At 38.4% G+C, this 20,723-nt stretch overlaps 2 protein-coding genes and 1 non-coding gene across 5 annotated transcripts in view; 1 reads left to right on the top strand and 2 right to left on the bottom strand.

Moving 5' to 3' along the window:
• Positions 1-20,723, top strand: part of LOC128252969 (uncharacterized) — a 59,720-nt gene that overhangs the window by 35,558 nt on the left and 3,439 nt on the right. For 2 of the 3 annotated variants that reach the window (XM_052981215.1, XM_052981214.1), the window contains exons 4-8: positions 18,154-18,357; positions 18,426-18,577; positions 18,644-19,366; positions 19,679-19,816; positions 19,884-20,335. In XM_052981215.1, the coding sequence (XP_052837175.1) occupies positions 18,154-18,357; positions 18,426-18,577; positions 18,644-19,366; positions 19,679-19,816; positions 19,884-20,335 (1,669 nt within the window). Of the gene's footprint in view, positions 1-15,736; positions 15,851-18,153; positions 18,358-18,425; positions 18,578-18,643; positions 19,367-19,678; positions 19,817-19,883; positions 20,336-20,723 lie in introns of those variants that run through there. The other variant, XM_052981216.1, reaches the window with a different exon arrangement.
• On the bottom strand, positions 691-762 carry Trnap-ugg (transfer RNA proline (anticodon UGG)). Its single transcript has one exon. It is a non-coding gene; the product is annotated as a tRNA-Pro (tRNA).
• Positions 1,407-14,550, bottom strand: LOC128252973 (uncharacterized). The gene is made up of 4 exons (XM_052981222.1): positions 13,744-14,550; positions 3,194-3,388; positions 2,426-2,536; positions 1,407-2,101 (listed from the first exon to the last, which is right to left on the bottom strand). The coding sequence occupies exons 1-4, from the start codon at positions 13,973-13,975 to the stop codon at positions 1,875-1,877; spliced, it is 765 nt and encodes a 254-aa protein (XP_052837182.1). The 5' UTR covers positions 13,976-14,550; the 3' UTR covers positions 1,407-1,874.

The following is a 20,723-nucleotide window of genomic DNA, read 5'->3' as shown; positions in this document are numbered from 1 at the left end:
TATGAGGTACAAAACATTAAATAATTAATTTTTAATCACTTTAACTATCTCTTTTTATACTTCTTGGTAGAGACTTTCATCCAGTTTATAATATATAAATTTAAAATTTTTTAACCAGGTAAGTCAATTCAAAAGTCAAGATGTAAAATTGGGCTAGGGAATCCTCTCAACATATGTATAGTAAGGATTCACTTAATCCCCTAATCCCTTATATTATTAAAATTAATTTTTGACAAGGCTGTACTTAAAGGAAATTAAAATAATATTTAAAGCTTAAGGCCTAACGAGTTACAATATATTTGTTAGGTCTATTAAAGTATAAAATAATCCACACATTTGACAGGAAGTTTTTCCCAGGAAAGGGTAATTATTAAGGACGTACGTGGCAATGATCAGTAAATAGAAAATAAGATGTGAGTACAGGTACAACTTTTAAGGGACTTCCCATCACTGATCGCAAGTAAGCTGCTACTGCTACTTCAGGTTATTTGCCAACCAATCAACGCGTTGCCATCTGTGCAACGTTCGTTCATTTGTTGGCTTGGCCGAAAATGCCTTTGCAATCTGCATTTTCACATCGTTCATTTCGCCTGGCTTTTGCTTTGTTTGTTTAATTAACTTTGGGCTGTGGCCATAAAAATGTTGCCCACAAGAGTTGGCAGTTTGGGTAGATCAAAATATTTGTGAGCCGGGCTCAACCGGGATTTGAACCCGGGACCTCTCGCACCCAAAGCGAGAATCATACCCCTAGACCATTGAGCCGCATGCCGAGCAACTTTGCATTGCACGATTTTGGCCGCTACATTTTGTGCTTTTGAGTCGTTTCTTTGCTTTTGCTGACGTTGATGCTGCCGATGACGTGGTTTTGGCCAACTTTTATTGCCCTCACCATGTCTTGGCCTATTTATGGCTGCTTGCATCTGCGACGAGCGACGAAAAGTATGCAGCACTACATCACTTTTAACGCAGTGCCTAAGTTTGTGCTGCAAGAAATTTGGATTTGTATTTCAAGAATACACAGAGTTAATAAAACAGACAGCCATAGTATCTCGTGATAGATACAAATGCTTGTACAAACGACTTTTTTTTTCTCAACCAGCTATATTTTCTGTATTTAAAATACATTTTTTTTAAAGAAAAAGTTTTGTCAAATCCAAATTGTATTTTGGCCGTTTTGCAACTTCAATTTCTTGATATAAGCAAATAGACGTTTAATGATTATGATTATGATTATTATAATGATTATCGTTCAATATGTAGTTTGCAAACTTTTGTTTATTCTTCTGAAAAATAATTTTATTTTAAAATTGTCATTGAAATTTTAAAATATTTACAAATCCTTAATAAGTATTTTAAAAATATCATTATTATTATGCTAAGAAACTGCAATTTATTAAGGAAATTCCGTTAAAATGTGTTTACATTTAAACCCAATCTGAATTCATTAACAAATTGGTTCTATTAATTTTATTAACTTAATTTTTGAATATTTTTTCTATTATTGCATAGGTAATGGGTTTATAGTAAAATAATTTTATAAGAAAACATGAAAGATTTTACAGAAAAATTCAGTGTTGTTCAAATCGTTAGATGCTTATTAAAGAAGTCTATCTTGGGAAACTATTGAAAATAGATTAAAGTCTTTAAAGGAGAGTCTGTACAAGGTCTTTGCATTGAAACAAAGGTTAAAATATATTACATTTAAAAAAGAACCATTGATTATAAAATCAACTAGCTCTTAAAATTGTTATTAACATTTTATACCGCTTTTCAAATTACAAACTTTTAATGAGAGCAACTTATATTAGAACTAATCTAAAAACTAATAGGCATCGGAAAACTTAAGCTAAATTGAATGGAGGATCACTCGGGGTTCAGGTGAAGATGTCGTCGACCAGTTGTTTGGTGATAATGCGATGTGGCCTGGTGGGATTCACCTTGGGGCGCTGGTAGAGTCGTGCGTTAATGGCGTACAGCCGGGGTGAGAGATCGCAGCGCACATTGAACCACCAGTCGCAGACGAAGACCGCCTGTGAGAACTGGGTGCCATTTGGACAGAGGAACGTGGCCTGGCGTCCATCGATGTCGCAGTAGTGCCAACCTGTAGGAAAAAATTATTTTCTATTAATATTTGGGAATTTAATTTTAAACCAGATAATTCGCACTTTGAGGCAAAGATTTTAAAATGCCAAATTTAGATATATGGTAAAAAAAAAATTGGATATATGGTAAAACATTGAAAAATAAAATATTATTTTGAAACGACAAAAAATGAAGTTAATGTCAATATAATGTTTCATACTTTTATAAAAAATATATATATATATTGTTTACTCAAGTGACCCTTATTTATTTTTATAAAAAGTTAGTTTTTTTTTTTTTTTTTACACTTCCGAAAAGTGCACCAAGTTTAAATATCACTTACCCTGGCACCTGGTCTCCATGTCGGCAAAGAATCCGGGATACTCCTGCTCGTCGCAGTAGAAGTTGGTGTAGGGCACCGCCGACAGAATTGGATAGTCAACGCCGGGACGACCTGCAAATGATTTTGTTATTGCAATTAGTGAGGCGCTCTGCAGAAGCAAACAAACTGGAACCAAAACACACTGCACTGCTGCATGACACGCAGTCGGCGGTTTCCAATCAATTTCACTTCATCCAACCTTACTTGAAAGAAGAAATCAGCAGGAAAAAATATGCTCCTACCTCCCCAGAAGTGTCAACTGCAGGCGCGCTGCCCCGGGGTCACCAAAAAACTGAATTCTTTCGCCAACAAAACAAATACGAGAAACAAAAGAAAAACATAAACAAACCCCCGGACCGGTTTCAGTCGCCTCTCTGGCGCTAATAAATGAATTTACGAGTAGATGCACTTCTGTGCCAAATATCCATTTCGCTCGTCGGAAAATAATTTAAAATCGTGCACTTTTTTCTGGCCTGTCGCTGATGGCGCGAAATGCATTTCACTGGCTCATCTTCAGCTCCGCTGCTGGTTCGGCTACCCAAAAAAAGTGGTTTAAAAAAAATATAACCCTTTCCCAGAGGACACAATTTCATTGTTATTCGAGTTTGTGGCATGTTTATTGATTGGGCATCGGGAAATGCATATGGATTGACTACTATAATAGGTTCTTCCCTAGTTTATTAGCTTTGATATCTTAAATATTGGAAGTTCCTGAAAAATCGAACTCACCAGGAATGGATTTACCCAGCTCGAGATACTCCCGCACCGAGGGGCTGAGGAAATTGTCCGGTATCTCCGGCAGGTCCTTCTCCTGGCTGCCGCTCTCATCATTCTCCAGATCCTGCTGCGGCTCCGGCTCAAAGTTGACCGGTTCCGGAGCACGGGGGCGTTTGGCCCGCTTGGAGCGAACCGTTTCGTGGCAGTCTGCAAGCAGATAAAAACACTTATTACTTCAAATGACCAAGCCTCAAATCGGCAAAGTTCAAGGTTTCGACGAGGGGAAAAGCATTAAAGGCTATGTTTTTAAGATTTGCGGAGATGCCAATCATAGGCTTTAATGTCAAGATACAAATTTGATTTGCCCGCTGCCCCATAAACCACTCCCTGAGCCGGTTAATGAGTCTCGGTAGTCGCCACCGAGTTAACTTTAACCTCAGATGATGTGTCTGACCCGCTTTTAAGATTTAATATACGCTTGAGTCGCTGCAAGCAATTGGGCAACAATTGTTCTCTTACACTACGAACAAAATTTATGAAAATTTTTGAAAATACTATATACTTTTGGTGTCAAATGACTCCTACCCTAAAAACAATTATGCGTTATTGGAAAAAAAAATACTCTTTTTGTCGGAACTTTAAAAACATTTTATGACCTTCAAGTTTTATTATTTTTCAAATCTTATATATTTAAACTTTTTCAAAAAAACATATTATTTTGTATAATTTGAAAATTTTTAAATTAATATCATAGAAATTCAAGACTATTTTATTGCGATCGTTTTTTTAAGTGTGCAATGTTGTATATTTTGCAGTTGATTGTGTAGATTGTGTTATTGCTGCTTCTGATGACAAGTTTCGTGCGGTTGCCGTTTTTGCGGCTGACCTTGCCGCTTCTTTGGCAGTGGGAAAAGATATGCCTCCGACTTCAGAACCTTGCTGCAATTGCTCAATATTAATTTTTTTCTGCCATTATTTCTGCTTTTGCATAAATCTGGTTTTGGGGCTCATTTGTGTGATTTGTTGTTGTACATAAACTGGATTTGTTAGCGGCTGAGATTCTGCTTTGTTTCCTTTACATATCTGCCCCTACTCTTATATAGATTTTGCCTTGAAAATATCTAAGTTTACCATGGAATTCCCTAGGAAATTCGAAAAGAAATTGAATAGATTTTTATCAAGCTACAGAAATATCTCGTAAATATTTTAGTTTTATGATTTAGCTTTAAGAATTAATTAATAAGTCAAATTTAAGGTTTCTTTTTATATTATATAAATGAATATTTATTGTTTTATTAGTGAGTTCAAGAACGTTACTGTCGACCACTCTGCTCTACCTTTTTTAAGTAAACCTCTTAAATTTATTTATTAACATTTTGTTTGCCTTTCTGATGTTGTCCCAGCATCTGGAAGTAGACAAAAAAACTTGTTCTTAATTTGTATTCTATATTTCACGCGCAATTTATTCACATTGCTGGCAGTTGTCGCTGTCGTTATTGTGGCAGCTTTTGCCTGTTGTAATTGACCTTAACCTTGTTCCGCAGTTGTCCGTTTGCTTTTTATACATTTTTTTTGTTGCAGTTCTCAGTTCGTTTGCCGGCGCTTTTGGTTGTGTAATTGAGTTGAATGTTTGTTTTGAGCCCCTGGCGGTAGACTTTGCCTGGCCAATGATCTGGTATTGCATCGAACATGGGCCTTTCATCTAACACATGGATCGAGTGTGGGCTTAGTCGTTAAACTATCGACAAGGGAAGGCAAACTGAATGCAGTTGTGCCGATCGAGCTGCTATGAGTAATCAATCAAACAATTTAACTACGATTAAATTGATACTTCCCAAGAGATGCAGATGGTTGATTGTCTGTTAAAAAACAATATTTTTTGTTTCCTTTAAAAACAAGTTACCACTTACCCAATCTATGCAACTTTACATCACAGTTAAAAATTTATTCTCAATGTTTCCTGAATGACAGAGCAATTTTCAAACTGTATCCAGAAAAATATGGACTAAACCATCCCATAAACATTAAAACCATTTACATTTTCAGATCAGTAAGAGGCAGCCATTAGTTGGCCACCGATTAGCAAATTATTAATCCCCAACAAATTAACTGCAAAACGCAGAGCACACGCCTCGGACAGCAGAAACCAATTAGGCCAACTCCAGCCGACTCCCACGCAAAAACCAATCAAATGCAGAGAGCATAAAATTAAAAATTAAATTATTAGGCTCTCGAATAAGCGCACATACCTGTAAACAAGGGACGGCCAACAAATTGCAACATAATATTTCGCAAAAATGGCTACAAAATTTATTACAATTGAAATAATTACTGCGAAAAAGAAAAACAATCAAATTGTAATTAGGCGCGCGTTGAGGTGAGTCTCGCTGAGAGGCCAACTGCAAATGCGGCGACAAATTGTAAAAACTGCGCGGTTATTCACACATTATGTGTCCGCGTCCGAGTATAAATCTCTATATCTATATCTGTAGCCAAGTCCATTAGCCACGCATTTGTTAGGGGCCTTATGTCAAAAAGTTTTGTGCGTGAGAGAAAAAAAAACAAATTCTATTTGAGAACCGAAAAGTTAGATACCCTAGCCAATAAGAGTTTGATCATGCAATAAAATAAACTATTTAATTTATTAAATACATTATATGTTTCCTGTCACAGAATTTTAATTGTACTTGACATGGAATGATTTGAATTCAAATTTTAAATACTCGTATGTTTGTTAACTTCACATTTTTAAAATTAAAATATACGCGGCATATAAATGTTAGCTGTCATTAAATAGATTGTAATAAGATTGCACATTGTAAATGCCTTTACTTTTAATACATACTATGAGTATAAGGGAACTTTGTTTATGCTTTTACCACCTTATTTGCCTAGCGAATTTCGTGGAAAATTGTAATGCCCTCCGCAAAAGTAGTACAAAAGTAGCCATAAAAAGATTTAATTTTTTTGTTAACCAACGGATGGGAGTGCGTCGTCATGTGGCACTCCCCTTTGCCACGTCAGGCGTTGTGTTGGCTAGCTGCTTGTCTGCGGGTTAGGTAACCCAAACTAAACCGAATTGAACGGACGCTGTAGCCACTCTCCTCCGGTGGAGCGCACTCCTCACCACTGCTCCTGCCCCTGGCACCCAAATCCCGCATCCTTCATGTGTTGCTCCATCCAATCTGATGATTTGGTTCGCTTTGGTTGGTTCGGATTTGCTTCGGTTTGGTTTGGTTTGGTTGATTTGGTGGGTTTGGTGGCTTGTCGTCGCCCCTGTGATTGGGATTTGGTTTTGTTTTTCTGTGCATTCGCATAATTAAAGTAATTGCCTTTCGTTGTGTGCGCAAATTGAGTCAGCAGCTGGGGGGAAAATTAAATAGCAAACAGAAACGCATTTCACAATTGTAATTGTCGTTTGGTTTGGCGTTGAATTTGGCACCTTTTTCACCGCCAAGCGCAGAAACCCATCTAACCGGCTGATAATAATCCACCACATAAATCAAATTGCCTGAAAACTTTTATCGACGTAGGCGCATCTTTTTTGGCTTGTAAGCTCTGTCTTTGCTGGATGATCAGACTTAGCGAATGGGACTCCATTTGGTCTTGTACTGCTGCTGCTGAAGTTGGTTTAGGTTGCACATAAATTAAACCGTTTTGTGGCTTTCGGTTTTATCAGTGTCCGCCTCCAAATGGTATTATTAATGTTTTCACCCATCGCCAGGAGTGGAAGGCTAGGCTAGAGTTTAGGGACTCTAATGGCTTAATGGCGGAAATTGTTTTCACATCTAAATTAGACAAACGCCAGAAGTTTGTGCTTTCTTTTATTTCCCAATTAAATTTAGATAATCACAGAAATTGGGTTGATTTATTATGATTGGTTTCAAATTGTTTTGACATACCTTTATAATGTTTTCACATTTTGAATTTGTAATTGGAAAGTTCCAACAATTTTCGTGGCCAATGACTGTTTATTAAATATTTCCTGTCCAACATAATTCACAAAGAGCAGAATTTGCAAACAAATGTAAATTTGGCTTCACCCAAAATGCCCTTTAAATCTTCATTCTTTATTTCCCACTGACTTTAAACTCATAAATGCTTAGGGCTCCCATCGATGTTATTGTTAACTAAATAATTTTTTCAATAAATTTGCCGCTTACTACTCCTTAATGTCAACCATAAAGAGTCATTAAGCTCATTAACGATTCTCATTCTTCTTGACCGTAATCGGTTAAAGGGTTGAAAAAGCCAAGCCAGCAAATGCGAAGTTGCATGCTCAGCTTTGCGGAGCAACAATTATCTGGAAATAAATCATTGGTAAACAAAAAACAGCAAAAGACGAAGCCATGCCATGTCATATCCTTCCATGTCACAGAAAACTGCCAGAGACAGGGGAAAAACAACATCGCGACAACAAAAACAGAAACATTAAAGGGGATAATTCAGTTGGCATGATGAACATCATTGGATCTATGAAACAAGGCCGGCCTGTCCTTTCTGTAGCATTGCGTCGCGTAAAGCGGCGCAAAATAAATTAAGCTCATTATATAATTGAATCCTTGATAGGCTGATTATCCACACGACTTGCCATGTGCCTGCCGCCTGGATCCTTCTACCTCTTACCTCTTACCTCCTGCCCACTCGCTTATTAAAAGGATAATGCCCAGTCAAGCGCAAAGGATGCGAAATGGCCAAACGCAAAAATTATGTAAATGAATTTCCTGTTGCATGCGTCGGTGCGGTGGTGGGATGGCCAGCGACATTTCCCTTAAATCTGCCAGGTGGTGTCGCAGTCAAATTATGGATGGTTGGGCTTAAAAATGATCCAGAAATCACCTTTAAGAGCCTTTAATTTGCCTTTAATTTGGGCAGATCAAATATACGTTTAAAAGAGGTATGATTACTAAACATGTCGGTTGTTAAATTATTGCTAAAAACCGACCATTTATTTAAAACCTATGCCAATGGTTTCTCCTAAAAAAGATTCAACATAAAAACACTTCGTATAATTAACTAACGTTAGTCTTATGCTTAAGAAAAGGTATTCAGTATACATCATATTCTTATTAATTATGATTATTTTATTTTAAATCAAAAATCTTTTCGAATTTCCTACCGTTTGTAAAGACTATTGTCTTTCAAATCAATGCAACTTGCTACTTGAAAGCACCAGAAAAAATTGTCGCTAGCTCCACCTTAAAAATTGAGGACAAAAAGCTGAACTAAAATTGTTTCTAATGTCGTTCGATCGCCAGTTGTGCGGAGCAGTATATTTTAACGGCAACCTCATGCAGTCACGATTTGTTACACACACTCACGTGGCGATATATAAATCTAGATATATATATTTATATGTGTATGTGTAGTCGCAGGCCTCCTTAATCTATTGACTAAATGCATTGCATAAACTGTCGGTCGGTCGGTCGGTCGGCCAAACCTCCAAGCACAGAGACCTAAAACAATGCCACAAAACGACGAACGAGTTCAGTTAGCCGGCAGTTTTCGTGCAGCAGCGCTTTCAATGGCCGCAAATAGCTCAAAGGCGCTTTGTCTAGCCAGTATGAAATCCACCCTCCTACCGCTTCGAATCCCCGATATAACCCATAACCCCCCTCCCCTGCGAAACCCACTCCCTGTTGCTTGGTTAAATTATGAACGCAGCCAAAAAATCTATTTGTTGGCTATGCCCAAAACACCAAGTCCTCAAACCCCAACTAGTTTCGTTTTAGGCCAAAGAACTTTTAAGCTGCATTCGAATAGCCAAGTAAAATTTAATTCCGTATACAGTTAAGAACCGCTCTCGTTGTCTCCCGATCTTTATCGTTTTGCCATAAGACACCCACCAATGCCAGTTAACTGATGCCGGGCTGAAGGCATACTGCACGGGAAAAAATTCTATATATCTGTCAAAGTGTTTAAAAAATATAATAATGTTCTTCTTACCCAATAAGTATTATATTAATTGAATTTAAATCACATTTGCATCGATATTTAAAGCTTTTGTAGTTTATTTGTTGGATCCATTGATTTGTATTTACTGCATTTATTTCTGTGTATCAACGTAACCGGGCCGATATTCGCTGGAGGCTAGGATTCCAAGGTGGTCAGATTGTAACGTAAATATACAAAACATTTTCTACTCCTTGATTGATTTGCAAACATCTTACATAAGTTAGTGGCTTGTTGAGCTGTTGTGTCGGCTCATTACAACTATAAACTTGCATTGCGGTGTGGGCGTCGTTGGGAATTTCGCTCGAGGAAGGTTATCATTTTCAGCAAGTAATACGATCAATCTTTTTTGAAATCATAAAACTTACAGTTTTTGAGCTAGGGTTGACTAGCCAGTTACTCGATTGAGCAATATTACAAAAATTTGTATTTATATTTATCATTCGTATAAATTACTTAAATCTTTATACCAGAATAGTTGTACGTTGCTTGTAAATAATAGATGATAAATGAAAGCCGAATTCTTTAATCAATTTTTGTTAACTCAACTAATTCTCCTACCATTTGCAATACATTTAATACCCACAACTCCAAGCCCCAAAAAACCTGACTATCGTTGTCTGCTACAAAATCAGTTTAATAAGCTTTTATATGTAATTATGCGTTTTTCCACGTTAATTGCATTGAAAATCCGCGACTGATTCCCACAGTTTCCCAAACTGCCGCTCAGACTTTTCCACTTTTCCACATCCTGCTCAAAGGTGATGCAGCAGGAGGTCGCTCTTCGTGGCCGCCTGGACAGTTTTTCATGTCGCATATCTCATAAATATAAATGACTGAATTTTTCCGCAATTTGTCGCACACAAAACAAATTTCATTTTAATTGAAAATTATGCCAGAGCATTAACATGAGCAGCGATTAATGGATTCTGTTGCGGATTTCGCAGATGATGTTGTACCTTAAATTTATGGGTGATGCGAAACGGAATTCTGTGCGTGTAAAAAAAGATTTATGATTCTGGAGATGCTTTTTAAAAGATAAGCTGGATAAAAAAGTTTAAGGCTATTTATATTGACCAGGATTAATAAATTCTGTTAAGATTTCAAATTATATTATATAGGAAATGACCATACATCATTAAATATGCGTAATGATTTCCGAATATAGGTTTTAAAAACCCCAAGTGATATGAGTGACTTGTGGCCATTAGCAAAAAGGGAAATATGTGACAAATTGTCAATCCAATGGGGAAACACTCAATCGGATTTGAGCTTGGCATTCCAATATTTTTTCGGCCAAACTTATCGCTTTGTTGGCCGTTGACTTGGCCAGCCGATTTGCATGTGTCAGCTGGGCGGTCCGCCGTTGTTTGTTGGCCTGGTCTGGTGCAATGTGTTGGCTGACAGCCGCATAAATTGTTTTCTCATGTGTGCCAAATGTTTGACTTACGCGCAAAAATGTTTGCGCAGGTAAATCTTTTGTGTGTGCACCGGATTGGGTCAAATTTTTTGTCTTGTTTTCCGCAAGAGCATTTGTTATTTATATTTGTATTTGTTGCTAGCCATGTATATAAATCAATTAATTTATACATAAAAACGAGACATTTTTTGCAGCATTGCATTGCGTGCCACAACGACGCAGGGGCGAAGTTATTTCCTACACCTGGCAACTTGCACGTATTTGGGCAGTTTTTAGCTAGCCCACATCGCAAAAATGATCAGATCGGTCAAAAAATGTGCTTTTATGGTGTACATTTTCCCTGGTTGATAGTTATTTAATTTTATAATTAGTGTATGACTCTGTTCTTTTGTAATGTAAAGTACATGTAATTCGTAATTCTTATTATTTTAACCGTCACTTCACTGTGCATAGATATAAAAATATTTTTTTTTTTTCGTATGAGAAACACATAAATACTTATCTGCCTGTCTCTTGCCATAATTGAAAATCATTTGCATTCGAATGGCAAATGGTGGTTGGCTAAAACATCTGACAATCTGCCCAAAGCGGATGTGCCGAACAGCAGCTGAAAGGTTATTTGCCAGTTAGTTGCATGTATTACGTATACGCCGCGCTGGCTTCAAGCGACTGATTTGTGTGGCCGACAGACAGACGGCGGATGCATTGCTCGGCTAATGTGAGTGGGAAGCCATTCGTCGGGATGATGGGCTCCAACTCGAGGGCCTGGGGCGCATTCTTGCATTCATTCAAGAGGAGAAGCCTTCGCCATTACTGGCAACTTTCAAAACTTAGATGGCAGATTTGGAGTGGTTTAAGAAGGAACAGCAAGACTCCCACAGTCCCTAACAGATTTAAAAATGGTGCTCTCAAGTACAATATTATGTAAAGACTTTTACAATTTAAGTATTTAAATCAAATGCACTTAACTCGGTCCCCATTAAATTAAATTTGCTAAATATGACTCTTAAATTGAAAAAAAAAAAAAATTTAAATGACTATAAATTGATTATAACGCAATAGCTAGTCCAATAGTATGTGCCTACATATTTATTAAAGTAAAATATTTAAAGCATGAGCAATATATGATACGCAGAAATTAATCAAGATATTAATACATACATTCGCTTGCAAAACATTCTCTCATTTTAATTTTTTTTTTACAGGGTACTCTTAACCATTGTCAACACTTTGACATTTGCCTAGTCTGAGGTATGTCTGCAAGTGTGGGCAACCACTTTTGACATGAAAAGTTTATTAAAATCCAGGTAATAATCGAACACAATGCCAGTGAGTGACTGTTAATTAGAGGCGAGCACAAATCGCACCTCATTGAAATGGCAAATGGGTAAATATCGGGAGGCAGACGTTAAACGGCAAAAGGCGGATCGGTTTGGTTCGCATAGCCTTCACTTCGGCCGCTTAATTTCGCTTTTATAGTCTGTGCATATATATTTCTTTTTTTGCATTTGCCACACAAAATGTCGTGCAGCAATTGGTTGTGTTGTTATATTTTCGGGGTGCGGACTTGGGCAACCTTCAAAATCATGGAAATGTCAAATGCCAAATATAGTAGAACTTTCCGGTCTGGGTGGTAGTGTCGATTGCCATGAGTCTGGTCAGAAGTTAGAAAGTATTCCCAGGCGGCAACATCTTCAAATGCGATTGCCGCAATATAGCTACACTCATAAATAACCTGAACTTTGGCGCTGTGTCTGGTTAATAAAACATGCGAATATTTCGCATGGTGTCGTGTCGTATCGGTCTGTGGATTTTGCAACAAGCAGGCTCTTCCCAACGCCAGCGAAAAAGTTACGCATGCGCCAAGTGGAAAAACGGATTGCCACCCGATGAAAAAGCAGAGAGACGACCGACTGACACACCAAAAAATAAAACGCAGCACCGTTTTGAACGCAGTTTTGGCTTGCGGTTTTGTCAGCCAGCTCTTGACACATCAAGGCAGGCGGTCGGTTTGCCTCAACGCCAGCTGCATCACGCCTCCGCCTGCTCTCAAACCCTGAAGTACAGTAGAGTTTCGATAAAATAAATGTTATCAAATATTTTTTTCTTATGTGAGGCAGGAAAAAAGTGTTAACTTAGTTTGTATTATATTGTAGGTTTGAGAATTTAATTTAATTAACTTTGATATTTGTTATCATTTCTTATTAAAAATATAAATTTAAAAACTTTTCTTTAATTAAAAAATTAAAATTGGTTTAAAAAAATATCTTAATGTTCTTTAAAGCTTAAAAAACTTCTATGTAATTGTTTTAAAAATTTTTTATTAGAAATCTTTTGCAGAATTTGAAGATTTTTGATTGAATTAATATTTTGGCTGACTTTAAAAATCTTCGGAGCTATCAAATAAAATAGACTCTTTAGTCACATAGTTGCATAATTTGTTTCGTTTTCATCAACATCATCAATCAACACTGTACGTAAAAAAGAATACATATATGTACATAATTGTGACGGCGTTGTCGTGTAATCTGCTAGAATTTATTGCTCTTAACTGGAATTTGTTGTGTGTGTAATTCGATTAACTAAATCCAAGCCAAAACAACTTGTGCCGATGCAGCCTTGTTGCTGTGACCATAAAAATAAGTTCTTCTTGATCATATTGTTATGAACAATACTCTATGCTTGAAAGCTTCTTTGGATTTATTTTCCTGGTAAAATAGATCGATCATTTAAATGTCTTTTGAACAATCCTTTAAGGAAAATAACAGTCAATCGTGCAAAATTGATAAAGATTGATATTCAAATGTTACTATTAATGATATTTGGGTTGTTAGATTGTAAAGTCGGAATTTGGAAGTCAAAACTGGAAAATTGATTGCGAGTGTGAATAAGCTAGTTAAATGACTATCACATGTCACAGATTCTCCATGCTTCATTTTAGATTTACATTTAATATTCTCTTTGCAACTGATTATACACTTTTAAATTATTTTAATAAGTATTTGTATTTACCTCATATTATACAAAAAACAACAGCTCAGAACTAATAACAAAAATTAAGATAGAAGGGAATGTGACATGACTACTTTCCTAACCGATACGTCAAAAGGGTATTGTAATATTCGACCAAGTCAGTAAATATTGTTGAGAATTTTGATTTATGGGTTGGGGGATTGTCTTCACAGCTTACCAGTAAATAATAAATATCCACAAATGATGATGAACACAAAACTTATCCTCGGCAACATGTTGCTGCTGTTGTGTCTGCTGCTGGTAAATACTTTTTTTGTTTTATCTTTTATTTCGTCAGGAAGCGGTTCCTTTTGTTTGACTCCCACTACTAAAGTTTGATTTATGAGTTGTGTTTTAACCTTTTGCAATGTTTGTTCGCTTGTTAGTTGAACACTCGCATTTACTTTCATGCACTTGAAACCAAATCGACAAGGCAAAAAAACAGCGTGCGGTACAGCGATTTAACGATAAGTTAGATTTCGCTTTAAAAAACAATTACAATCAATCCGTTTTTATTAGCGAAAACTACCGCAAACAATTTGCAATTGCTGCTGCCGTTGCACTCGTTTAGTTTTCTATTTTCCTTTTGTAAGTTGTCTTTTCCCAGTTGAAAAACGGAAAATCAAACCACACCAAAGCGGGAGATTGCTTCAAATTTGCATGGCCTATAAAGCAGTTAAGTCGCATATGAGGCGGTTGCTCAAGAGGCCGCCAAAATAGCGGGCGGGTAAAAGCCTCGCGTTGCACAGTTGATGTTGCTGCTGTGCTGTTGCTGCTGCTGCTGCTGCTGTAATGTTGCAGTTGCAATTGCCTTAGTTTGTTTTCCTGAGACAATGGAGCACACGAATATGGCACAACATAATTTGTTGCCGGGGACAATAATAATACGACTCGTACACTTCTTGTTTCACTTTTATTTGTAAAGTCTGTAATATTTTTGGACTATTGATCGACAAGTACAACCGTTCAACCAGACGCTTCAACCTCAACTGACTGCAATTGTTGTTGAACACAAATACTTGGCCGTCTACCCAGAAACCACAAGATTCACTCCACTCCGTTTAAGAAAACACTCCAACTCATAGTTGAGTGGCTTTTGAGCCCGGCCTGAACTCGTTTGTCGTGCCTCCAAAAAATATATGTTCAACTTGAGCGCGCACACTCGGCTAGCTCACTTTTAATTGTACTAACTAGCTCGATCTGCTCTGCTCTGATCTTACGCAATTGCCAATTGCCCGATGAATCACGAAAAAGTTGGCAGTCGAGAGAGCCCCGAACCCTATTTTGGGCAACCTTCGAGCTGGAAAAACAAGACACCGAAGAACAAAAAGCTGGCCAGGCCACAGCAGCTTCTAATTAATAGTGTAATTAAGTTTTTCATTTCATATTTTGTGTTTTTGGTCTGACTAGAGCGGAAAAGCCTAAGCTAAGTGACACTTTGTTACTTTTTCGGGGCCTTTCATTTTTTTATGGTTTGTTTGTTGTTTAATTTTTTGCAACATCTGAATTGGAAACTTCACTACCGAGACTTACAAAAATTGTTAGACATTTAAACATTTAGAAATTATATAAATATATATTCTTGTTGATATTTATAAACTTTACATTAAGCGCTCAAAATTGTTACTATATATTTGGTTATATTTAAATAGATAAGATTTCGTTTTATTCATTTAAATAAACTTGATAAAAGTTTAATTTACATTTAAAACGAGATTTTAGTAATTTTTTTGTTTGTCGGACCTATAATTCCAAAATATGTAAAAATATAAAATATTATCTCGGATTTGGTTCAGTGTTCTGGCCTAGAGCATCTTGAATGCAAACCGTTTTGCAATTGACCTTGTGTTGGTAGGTCTTTGGCTGCCACGGAATGTACCTTGGACCGAGGAGCCTTCTTCTTGTGCCACAACACAAGAGGCTTCTGCTGTGGGGCCCCCATTTAAATGTAGCTAATTGAGACACAAAGGAGGACTTTGAGGGGCAACTGATTTATTCGGTGCCGGTGCCGGTGCCATGTGCCATGCGCCGACCAGCATTCGCAATTAGCCTTGTCCAGATGGTTCCGATCGAATTGGTCGCTTAATGCTGCTGGCTGGCATCTTTCAGTCGGTTCGGACAGCTCGGTCCAATCTCGGGTGATGGCGGTAGGCAGCAGTACGCAGCAGTACGCAGCAGTAGGCAGCACCTCAAGGCCTCCCACATAAATCATAATCACATTAGCCCCCGTGTCCGGCCGGATCGAGGCGTGCATAAATCGCAGTTCGTCGTTCGCTTCCCCATGGGTAATTGCAAAAAAAAATACAAGTAAAGCGTACTCAAATTATGTATTATATAAAACGAGAAACAATTATTAATGGCAAAAGCCACAGAGTCGGGCCTGAACATTACGCAGCCGATCTGAGCCAAGTCGAAAAGGTGGCTAACGAGGCGGCACAAAACGCCACCAAATTGCGTGTCCGGCCGAGTGTCCGATTGTCTGTAATTGATAAACTGGCCAAAATGAACTGGACGACTGTCTGTCTGTCTGTTTGTCTGTCTGGCCATTCGTCCGTGATCGACTGAAGTCGGGCTTATTTACCGCAGAGTTTATTAAACAAAAATTTATGTTCACTTACTCCAATTGAAAATAGCGTTTAATAATCGCATTCGTATTCACTTTTTTGTTGTAACTTTAATTACCCGCTAATAGCTTTAATGTTTCGCCAAGTGTTATACGTAATCAATGTAGAACCGCCGAAAGATCTATCAAACGAAGCCGCAAGGTTATGTAATCTCCAAAGGCATATTAAATCAATGTCTACAACCGAGCTGATCAAGTTATGACAGCATGTATCGCGGAGTCCATAAAATGATGGCAACTATCTCGGAATGATTGATATTCGGCCAGTGGATTTACGAGCAGACACTTATCACACATCAGCCAGGGGCGAATTTAATGTTTCTCAATTATATTTGTAATAGTAAATAATTATTCTAGCGGGCGAGTGGGGTATCCTTTCATTTAACGTTTATTGTTTTTATTGTCTACTAACTTCTTGCTTTTTTTAATGTATTAGCATACGCTTTCTCCAAATTCGTATGTGTTTTCTGGTCTTAATTCCTCCAATGTTATTGAATTGATTTTAAGGAAAAAAAGAAAAGTTTCACCCATGGACTTATATTTTAAAAGGGAATGAATCTATGGCAAAAAACGTGGTCTTTGGGTTTTATTATTTTTAGGTCAATCATAAAGTTTTTTTTATGGGGCCACAAAACACGTTCGTTTTGTACGAAGTTAGAAGTTGGTTTGTGAGTTTGCCGGCTTGTGTTTCCATAATTTAAGACTGGGCTCAGCGCTTGCGGATTATTGAAAAGTATTTTCGTGGCCATTAAAACTAATTGGCGAGGACTGGATGTCAATATATGATTGGGGCTGGGGACTTTTGATAGACAAGGTAAACAATGGAAATGTCTATGTCGAATCGATATTAGGCTCTCAAACTCATCGGGCCCCCAAACCCTTGACAAGGTCAGGTGAATTGATTGCACATTGCCCCAAGCGACGGGACTGGCAGAAACGATCCGAGTCTCGTTTTAATGATGTGCCAGATTCGGGCTCCTACATGGTCTCATTTACACGACAACTCTTGAGATTGGATCGCTCGATTGATGCCCTTTTATGGCAGAACGGCCCGTTGGCGCGAACTTGCCTGTCATCTGCTACAAATCAGCTGTCATAAGCCCGATCCGATCGAGCCATCATTATTTCGGTGATTTTTACAATCACTTTCAAAAACCCAACTAACAGCCAAACAATCTTTGATAATGATCATTGCCACTAGACGTGCGGCAAAGAAGATGATTGCGATTAAGACCCACAGAAGAGGCAGTGTTGTCTGTTTTGATTACAAATCAACTAATAAAAAAAAATAACGACTTGCCGGGAGGAAACTATAAAAAATTGATTGGGCACAAAAATCCTGTCGAATATAATTGATTTTTATTGTGTACTTTAATTTTACAGACTTTAAAGTATAGGGTATTTTTTATTTAAACAAAACAAATAAAACTTTAAAATTATTTTTTATTGTTTTACCTTATTTTATATTAGCCTGTGAACATTTTTTTTTATTTGCTTGTGTTTACTTAACGCTCTTAAAATGACTTCTGTTGTAAAGTAAAATTACGAAATCCAAATTTTTTTTAAAACTAAATCTGAAGCTAGTGGGAATTTGTCCAGAAATAATAAAATAAATGCTTGTAGCATCCTTAGACAAAAATTAAATAATTTAAAAATACGATTGCGTAAACTTTATTCAAAACATAATACAGCTTTAAAAACTCAAAAAAAAAAAAATAATAAAATAACCGAACTGGCATATCTGAAAAGAAGTGGCCACCACTTACCTGCGATTGAGAAATGCACAATTAAAACCAGAGACGCTCGCCGTTCACCTGGAGAGGTGGATAGGTGGATAGTTGAGGTCGGGTTAGGTGGCAACTGGCGGCGCGGAGTCATTAGAATGTGCTGCGTTTTAATCTGCATGTGGCTATCATCCACTAACCACCGGTTTTTTTTTTCCTATCTTTTTTCTTGCCATCGCAGGTGGTTCGAGCGGCCAAGCAGAAGCTGAGCGACTATGCCTCCGATACGCTGGCCAGCATCTCGAAGCGTTTCTGCCACCTGCACGGCCTGCTCCAGGTGGCCGAGCTGCAGGTCATCGAGAAGCTGCGCGAGTCCAGTCTGCCACCTCAAATGGAGGTAAACGAAGCCCTGGGCAGGCTGAGTGACTATGAGTCGGTGATCAAGGTGAGATTAAGGTCCATGCATAGAACCCTTTTGTTCCGCTCCTGATCAAAGAAATCTTCTGTTAACAGCGCTTAAAGCATTTTCTGGAAAGTGACCCCGACGGCAACATGTGTGTGCCAAACGATATCAGTCTGAAGTGGGTGCTTAAACTAATCGGCGAGCATCTCGAGAAGATTCCCACAACTGTGCAAGTCACCAAGATCGCGGAAAATCCGTATCGGTAAGAAATGGTATAGATTTGATGTGAGCTATATATGTAAGTATTCCTCTGCCTTCAATCATTTAGCGTGGCTTGTGGTCGTATTATGGATATGGCCAATCTATGCAAGTGCGAATTTGTGGACCCTAAGATTCAAGTTCGCTTCAGTACCGACTTTGAGAGCAGCCGCAGCAGCGTCTCAATGTCATCCGCTGAAGACATCGCCTTCTCCAGGTCTTTCAGCAGTGGCAAGGAGAATGTTAACCAACCCAACGCATTGGCTTCCCAACTGATGCTAAACCAAAGTTCGCAAACAAAGCCAATGGCGAAGGGTCAAAAGAAACGGGCCAAAAAGGCAATGAAAGCGGAGTCCAGTATAAGTTCGACTGGTGCCACTACCGATGAGTTTGCACCAAGGGATTTGGATTTTGTGCGGTGCTTCTCGGCTTTGGACATTACCAAACCGATTGTGACATCGGTTCCTAAGGCTGGGGGAAGTAAAAGCGATTGGTTCAAGACCGATGCTCTCGTTAAGGTTCGCTCCGTCAACTCTCCCGAAGATTTCTACGTCCAGGGTATCCATTCGGCACAGCGATTGCGCGAGGAACTGGACACATTCTCCCAGACCCTTACACACACACACAGCCGCTCTGCACCGCCGCAGATTGTGGTGGGGCAAAACTACATTGTCTACCACAAGGATCAGGACCGCTTCTACCGCGCCATGGTCAGCCAGAAGCTGCCCACGCGGGACACCTACAAGGCCTTTCTGCCGGACATCGGCCTTTATGTCGACACTCACGGCAACAAGTGAGTTTGCTTTTTCATTTTGAAATAAATAGTTTAAAATAATCTATATATTTAACAATGAAGCTTTCTTTTAGCTACTAAACCTCCATTTGAAAGCGAAAATAAATTGCCGTCGATTATAGGTCAAGTTTTGGGCAGATATTGAAGCACTTTAGCATATAATTTAAAGTTTTTAAACAAATTTGATCGTTTTGTGAAGCATTAAAATCAAGTCCATAAATCGTTTAAAATATGACACTAAAGTATTATAAATATAGTTTTCAATATCTACTTTAAAGCTTGGTTTCTAACTGAAGTTCGGTTTCTTTGCAGCTTCCATGAATTGCCGGAGCGTCTGGCCCAACTGCCCTATTCCGCCGTACACTGCAGCTTGGGGGAGCTGATGCCCAACCACGGAGGATCTGATTGGGACAATCGAGCTAGTGCCTTTCTCAAGCAGATAGTGCAGAAGTAAGTGAATCATCTCCTGCTCTTTGCCAACCCAAACACAAGCTAATTCGATGCATTTTTACCACAGCAATCCGGTGCACGTGATCGTCAAGAAAGCTCTGACCCATGAGCTGCACGAGGTGGATCTCATCACCAGCAACTACAACACTGACATCTCCGTCCGCGAGTCTTTTTTGTACTCTGGCCTGGCGCGCTCCCGCTGCGGCCGTGCGCCAACTATTGGCCACCAGTGGCTTCAGCCCGCACCGCACTTGCTGCGCCTGCCCCGAATGAAGTTCCAGTTCGGCGACGTGTTCATGGTCCAGATGCTGCACGTGGAGGACCCGCAGGAGTTCTATGTGATGCGCCACGACCTCGAGTCGCAGCGCAGCTTGCTGCAATCCAACCTGCAGGGAACCATGGATCGCATTAGCATTAGCCAGTTGCAGAACATATTCTTAGGGCGCCAGCACCTCGGCTGCGTCCTGCAGACGGATGGGCAATGGAAGCGGGCCAGCATCGAGCAGATCCTTCCCGATGGTGAGCTAACACTTCAGGAGTGACTATACAAAAAATAAGACAAAATCTTGAATCATCAAAATAAAAAAGAGTGGTGGAAAAAAAAAAACAACCCTAGAATATAAGCTAAAGATTGTTAAAAGCTGTTATGTGTAGATAGCTACGAAATATTTTATGTTATATTAACAATACTTACGTTTTATTCGAACTCTTCTTTTTTTTATACTTATATTGTAATATACTAGTCTTTGCTCTTAAAACTCGGATGTTATTAAGGTTCATACGAATCCATATTTCAATAAGTTTTAGATCGATTTTTTCGCCATTTCCTCTGAACATATTTAATGTTTTGTTGTTAACAATTTATGTTTTTAAATCGAATTTTGTTGACGGATTTAGTCTTTTCTGT

This window comes from Drosophila gunungcola, chromosome 3R (genome assembly GCF_025200985.1).
Source record: "Drosophila gunungcola strain Sukarami chromosome 3R, Dgunungcola_SK_2, whole genome shotgun sequence".
Classification (NCBI taxonomy): domain Eukaryota; kingdom Metazoa; phylum Arthropoda; class Insecta; order Diptera; family Drosophilidae; genus Drosophila; species Drosophila gunungcola.
The sequence above is the reverse complement of the archived record's forward strand: the minus strand, read 5'-3'. Positions and strand labels throughout refer to the sequence as shown.